At 33.9% G+C, this 7,222-nt stretch overlaps 1 protein-coding gene across 1 annotated transcript; it reads left to right on the top strand.

Moving 5' to 3' along the window:
* The first annotated feature begins 3,223 nt into the window (after positions 1-3,223).
* On the top strand, positions 3,224-5,641 carry LOC105117706 (uncharacterized). The gene is made up of 2 exons (XM_011015456.1): positions 3,224-4,390; positions 4,439-5,641. Exons 1-2 carry the CDS (start codon positions 3,628-3,630, stop codon positions 4,612-4,614), a joined length of 939 nt encoding a protein of 312 aa, XP_011013758.1. The 5' UTR covers positions 3,224-3,627; the 3' UTR covers positions 4,615-5,641.
* Positions 5,642-7,222: the final 1,581 nt, after the last annotated feature.

Genomic DNA, 7,222 nt, shown 5'->3' with positions numbered 1-7,222 from the left:
TATATATATATATATATGGGGTAAAAGCATCTAGAGTTGTAAAAAAAATACATTTTCCGGAATTTTGCTAGATCAACCAAGTTTTAGGATGATCTGATAAGTCAACTAGTTTACTTCAGGTCTTTTAAATGAAATATACTCACCTAGTAATGCTAGGCCTGCCTCCAAAGCAGAACCTTAAAAGTTGGATTATGTTCTAAGCATGGCCAAGTTGTTAGGTCATAAATAAAAAAGAATCCATAGATGTTGAGTCCTGGTAGCAGAAGAATCCAGTTAGGTGTTAGGTCATGGTGGTAGGTAGGGCTCACCGCTGTTGAATCCTAGTTATTGGGTCGTAGTGTGTAAGAAAATGTTATTGTTATTACTATTTTAAGTCTTGCACTCGGCAAAATTCAACACCCAATTAAGTTTTACACCAGTACAACCTAATGATATTTTAGATTTTAAACACGTCAAGATCCAAAGCAATTTTGGATCCTACGTCAGCAAGATCTAGGGTTATTTTAGATCATACACTCGACAGGACCTAACACCTAATTAGATTCTGCTTATACAGGACTCAACATCCATATAAGTTCTACACCAGGCAGGACCAAAGATACTGTAAGTCCTGCACAAGATAGGACTCAACATCCAATTAGGCCCTGCACCCTACAGGAACAATTAGGTGTTGGGTTATGATAGGGTGGAAAGCAGAGCCCAAATCTATCGAGTCCTAGTTATGAGATCCAATACTATTGGATTTTAGTGAGGTGAAAGACAAAGCCCACTGCTATTGAATCCTAATTGTTGGGTCGTGGTGTATGAGAGATTATTATTGTTATACTACTTTGAGTCCTGCACCCGGTAAAACCCAACGTCCAATTAGGTCCTACACCTTGCAGGATCTATGACCTAATTGTTAGGTTATGATGAGGTGGAAGGCAGAGCCCAAAGCTATTGAGTCCTCTTTATAAGATCCATTATTGTTAGGTCCTAGTGAGGTAGGAGATAAAGCTCGTCACTGTTGAATTCTAGTTGTTGGGTCATGATGTATGGAAAGCTGTTATTATTATTATTATTATTTTGAGTTTTATACCTGACAAGAACCAACATCTAATTGAGTCCTTCATTGATAGGACCCAACACCTACTTGGATTCAATACCAACAACACCCAATGCTATTTTGGGTCTTGCACTTGTTAGGATTCAAAACAATTTTAGACCTTATATCAGCGGGATCCAATATTATTATTGGTTATGCACCCGATAGAACCTAACACCCATATAGGTCCTACAGCAGGTAAGAAGATCCAAAACTATTTTGGGTTTTGCATACCTTAAGATTCAAAGTAATTATGAGTCTTATATGTGGTAAGATCCAGCTTTAATGGTTCTTGCAAGGAGTTAGACCTAACATATAATTTCTTATATATATAATTCAAAGCTATTGCATAAAAAATTTAAAGATAATAAAATATTGATAAAATTCTGAATCTCATATAAAGTATACACCTCCATCAACTTTATCATGACAATATAGAGAACACAATTAAAAAAATTTCAATTTTTTTCAAAATATTTTTAAAACTATAAATCATATGCACCTTTCGAGCCCCAAGTTTTTTGGGTTTGGAAGGGGATGTCAAACCTAAATTATTAATAATAACAACAATAATTGATTTTATCCTTAAAATCAAATTCTATGTTTTTTTTTAATAGTAGTAATATTTATTGTAAATTTAATATTTTTTCTTGGGTCTTATTTTGTAGTCAGGCACAATCTCAAAATATTTAAAAAATAATACAAAAATTTATATAAAAAATTAATTTAAATTAGAGATGAAAATTCAAAATTTTGTCTACACAATCTCAATATATAAAAAATAATACAAAAACATCAAAACATATTAATTTAAAATAAATAAAAAAAATTAAAAATTTTCAAATTTCTTAGATCTAGTTTGTCGAAAATTAATTTAAAATAATTTAAAAATCAAAAATTAAAAAAATTAACGTTGTTGGTTTGTATTAGGAAGCGGGACTCAACATTATTGATATTTGTTTTTAAAGTGTTTTGGGTATGGTGTTTTAAGTAAAATTTAATTTTAATTATTATAATATACAGCGATAAAATAATTAGAAAATTATGAATTAGAAACATGGAATTCATAAAGTTAGTGGTGGATTGTTAATTAAAGACAGTTCAATCCAAAGAGAGCAAATGTGCCTGCTGCCAAGTATTTTATGCCTTATACATATAGAAAAGAGGACATCAATGAGCGGCCGGTTGCAATAAAGAAGCAGATGATGAAGATGTCCAGTGAGCTTGCGATGCTAGATAAGGAAGCTTTGATTAACTGAATGCTAGGTTTTTAATTGGTCTATTGGGTCTGGCTAGGAGACAGGATATAATATTATTGTTATTTTTTAAAAATATTTTGAATCTGATTTATTAATTAGACCTACTATTTTTTTTTAAGAAAATAATGCTTCCAGCTGTAATTCTTGACTAAGAACACTAGAAAAAAATATTATTCAAGGTACTACAATGCTGTCTACAATACAAATATTTTATGATTACAATATTAGGACAATGTTTCTAGTCCATAATAAATATATAGTATTTCTATAATGTTTTTCCATACGTAATATATAGTAAAGCAAATGTGTAAGCCCACAATTAAATATTTCTTGATCTACAGTACATACATGTATAATAATTGAATTGTCTCTTGATTCATAATGTATTTATATATAGTAAAAATCCAACACGTTTTAGAATTCTGTTAATGTTTTAGAGGGCAATTTTGAAGGATAAATTATATTTCCTGATATTTTTTTGTTAAATAAACAAATACTTTCAAATATATGATGGGGTAAAACAAAAACCACACTGTGTATTAAATAAATAAATATTTTTAAAAAATATAATGGGATAAAACACAAATCACACCGTGTGTATTTAAGAACAAGTTTGTTTATGTTTTAAAATTATTTTTTTATTATAAAATTGATATTTTTTTAATATTTTTTATAATTTTAATATATTGATGTTAAAAATAAGATAAAAATTTAAAATAATTATTTTAATAAATTTAAAACAAAAGATATTTTACAAAACCGGCTGGAAATATAATATCAACTACGATCTTAGTGAACAAACTAAGTGTGAGACAAAATCAAATGAATATCAAGTAATAATTTATTTATTTATTTGTTTTAAAATAAAGAGTATTGGAACCACACATCACATCATCCCCCATGTTCCCCACTCGTTTGCGTCAAACTGAGGCTTTGACTTTGTAATTTCGATTAGTTAGCGTTGAGCTTAGGCTTTGTGCTTTGGTTTTCCTACTCGCCAGCACCTCCCGACCTGAGTTCCCATATATACAAGTGCATGGCAGGGAACACAGAGTCCCACCCACCTTGCAACATCTTTGATTCCAGATCCTACTTTCGTCTAGCTTTTCTACTTTCCTTGACATCTAGCCCTGTGATACTTCCTTTCTTGAATTTCTTCGCCATCTGTTCCATCTCATCCCTTCTCTTCTCCCGAAACATCAATCAAACTTCTTCTCCCTTCTGTCTTGTCCAGACCTGGAACATAAATCAAACGCTACTTGAATATTCAGATTGCATAAGAGGATGGAATTGAAGTTCGTAGCACCTGTGGCCAAGAATGGAAAGGAATTGGCCCTCGTTAATGAAGAGGATGTTGCGTCGGAGTTTAAAAGATGGGAAAACGCTGTGGTTGCTTATTTTCTTGGCCATGATTCAACCTTCGGCCCACCTTCTTTCAACAAGTTTATCAACAATTTAATCGACTCGGAGTGGAGAAAATACGGGAATGTTAAGGTATATTCACAAGGGTCAGGCGTTTTTGTCTTGGATTTTGAATCTGCTCGTGGCAAGGAGTTGGCATTGGGTGAGGGTCCAAGGTTTTATGATGGTAGTAAACCTTTTATTTTAAAGCCATGGAGTCGTGATATGAGCTTGGAAATCGAAGAGTTGAAGTCAGCACCGATTTGGATCAAGTTACCGAATCTGAGGTTGCATCTGTGGTCTCCTGAGGCACTTGGCAAGATTGTAAGTTTGGTGGGCAGACCTTTGTTTGCTGATACTGTAACAGCATCAAGAGAGACATTGTGCTTTGCAAGAGTTTGTGTCGAAGTGGGTTTTGATAAGATGTTACCTGATTCAGTCACCATTGAGGATGACAAGGGCTACAGCTATGATCAAAAGGTTGAGTATGAATGGCAGCCCACATCTAGATGCTCCTATTGTCTGCACCTTGGGCATTCTGATTCCTGTCCAAGACGCAAAACGACTTTCCCATGCCCTTTCTGTTTGGGACAGCACACGTTGCTGCAAATACTTCGTCTACGACAGCATTCGGTTCAACTCCTGCAATGTTCGGTGATGAAGCCCCAGCATTCGGTGCTAACTTTTCGTCCACTCCAGCATTTGGTTCAATTCCTGCTCCAACATTTGGTTCCACTCTGTTTGGTACTACTGCTCCTGGTGCTAGCAGTCCACAGGATGATGCAAGGACTTCTTTGTCTACTCCAGCATTTGGTTCGGAGCCTCCTGCTGCTGAATAAATTTCAATTTACCAATCTCCAAGCTCAATAGTTTGATTTTGAAAATTGTCGAAAAGAAAATAAGGAATTATTTTTTCAAACCTGTTTGTTATCCCAAAACAGTGCTCTGAATTTCATAAACAGAACCTTAAAAATAGATTAAAGCACATCTTGGTCATGAATTGCGATTGGTGTCTGTGTTTCTGTAATAAGACTATATTGTTCTTGAAATTTGTATGTCTTGAATCCAATCCTTTAGCAACTCCTCGCCCACCCGTAGGCTGCATTTGCATGATTTCAAGAATCCAAGTGTCACCAATTAATTCAGTAACCACACGAACACACATAAGAAACCCGATCATTGTACAACATGAATTCATCTAGACTCTTTAAAATTACCACCTTCTTGACTCTTAGCCATTTCAGTCCTGTAATTTGACACAAGACTTGCATAAGAATCCGATAGTTTCACTTCAATGTAGCTTTAAAATCAATCCCATGTCACTAAACGGCGTACAGAATCCAAATTTTTACTTGAAAGGCAAATAGAAACAGAGATAAAACTCATATGGGTATACGATAACTGATCAAAGCAGGCTTAGATGGATCAAGGGGAATGCCTTGGAGTTTTGTCATTAGGCCTTTCATGTAGGGATCGCATGACTGATAAAATTCTTCACAAGAATCCCATTCTTACATTCTGGTTCTGGGACCTTGAGTTTTATGGTACCTAGTTGTCACATTTTGCAAGTTTTCTAGCACAATATCATATCTGCTAAGGATGTCAAAAGGGAAACTGCTGTTCACACTTGCCAACCATGTATGTATTTTAGTAGCACTACAGTAACCTAACCTTAACAAAGATGCAATTGAGACGAAAAATAAAAATAAAAACAGCTAACCAAGAATTCCAGTATAATCGGAAAGAGGCACATCTGTGTTGAATTTTGGACAGTCCCTTTGTTGCTGTAATGAGACTATACTCTTCCCAACCAGTTACTCCCCAAACCAGGTCACCTTTCTTGAACTCTAGATGCACTGAATCCAAGACTATAGCCACTCCATATCCACTTGAAGGCTGAATATTTTCAACCAGGTCCATTTCGTACCTGCTCATGATGTCCTCATCCCACCTCTAGAAAGGAACCTGTTGGCCCTCATTTAAGAAGATCATCATGATCGGCAGGATTCTTGTGTTGAAAACACTAAATGAGGGAATTACCTTCACAACAGAAGTCTGTTAAAATCATCCAACAGGTAAAAATCTAAAAATACACGCCATTTTTTTAGATACGTGGCTTAAATTTTGGCTAGGAGTCAAGTGGATTGATAGAGAATTGGCTTGGTGTTAAAGATTAGGATTGCTTGTGCGGGCATATCAAAGATTAGGCTAGCTAAATAGCTTTTGCCTGTTTTTCTGGTTTTTGTATATAATTATTTTTTAAATCTTGATTTTATAGAAAATAAAATATTATGTTTTTATATATTTTATACTTTAAAATTCATTAAATGACAATTTTAGCTAAAAATATATATTTTTAAACCCTAACAAAAAGCATTTTTCTTAAATTAACAATAGTACAAATTACAAGGCATGTGTAATGAATGCATTTATAATTATTAAATAACTATTTTAATATTAATTTTTATCAAATAAATAGAAATAATAAAATTTGAATTTATAATTATTTAATTATTAAAATTTTAATATTATATCAAAAACATTATCTCAATACAATAATTTAAATTATTAAACTATTAAGTGGAGTTGGAACTTTTAAAATATTATTTATACTATTTTTTAATTAAAAAGATATTAAAATTAAAAAGCAAAAGCTAAAGCATACATCCTGTTTACCAAGAATTAAGGAACTGTGGATTGGCACAGTTCTCAAACAGATAGCCTGCTGATGTATTCTGGAGTTTTTGTCGGCTGGCTTAATTTTGTTTTTGGTCTGGCTTCGTCTGGCTTCTCTTTTGTCGTGGTCGGGTGTGGCATAGCTGGGTTTTCATTGGAAGGCCGAAACACTGTGGCCCTTGACTCATGTCACTATTCACAGCTACAGTTTCTTTTGCCCTTTCCTTCTTTTTGGTGGCTGTTTGTAAGCCAGATGCAGTGTGACTACTGCACCCTTTGGCTCATGGTGCTGTTCACATAGACACTTGAACGGTGTTTTTTTTTTTGGTTTTGTAAGGAATACGGAGACTATTTATCTCTACATTAATATGGTATTCTTTATTTTGTATCTAAGTTCTCATATATTTGCTCTTGAATTATACCTAAAAGATCTCATACCAATGAAGATATTTGTTCATCCTTATATATTCTTGATCCTTCTCATTTCTAATCAACGTGGGACTTTGGTCGCATACCCAACAGGTTTTTTTGCTGGCTTTCGTGGCTTTTTACAAGGCAGGTACATTGTGAGCAAGGCATTACAATTTGTTCAAGATAGGGAAACCTTGTTAACATCAGAGCAGTTCGTCCATAAGTCTCGTGAGACTTTTTTCCCTTCTTCTTTTTTAAAATTTTAATATAGTATTATTTACCCAGGAACTTATCCCTTCCTTCTGAGCCTGTTCTCAAGAGCTAATAAATTTATGCAAAACGCTGGATTTAGCCGCTCGAGTGAGTTGATATGATGTTTGTTGTGTCCTTT

The sequence above is a fragment of the Populus euphratica genome, unplaced genomic scaffold, assembly GCF_000495115.2.
Source record: "Populus euphratica unplaced genomic scaffold, PopEup_1.0 scaffold1480.1, whole genome shotgun sequence".
NCBI lineage: Eukaryota > Viridiplantae > Streptophyta > Magnoliopsida > Malpighiales > Salicaceae > Populus > Populus euphratica.
Note: the sequence above shows the minus strand (reverse complement) of the source record. Positions and strands in the feature narration are given on the sequence as shown.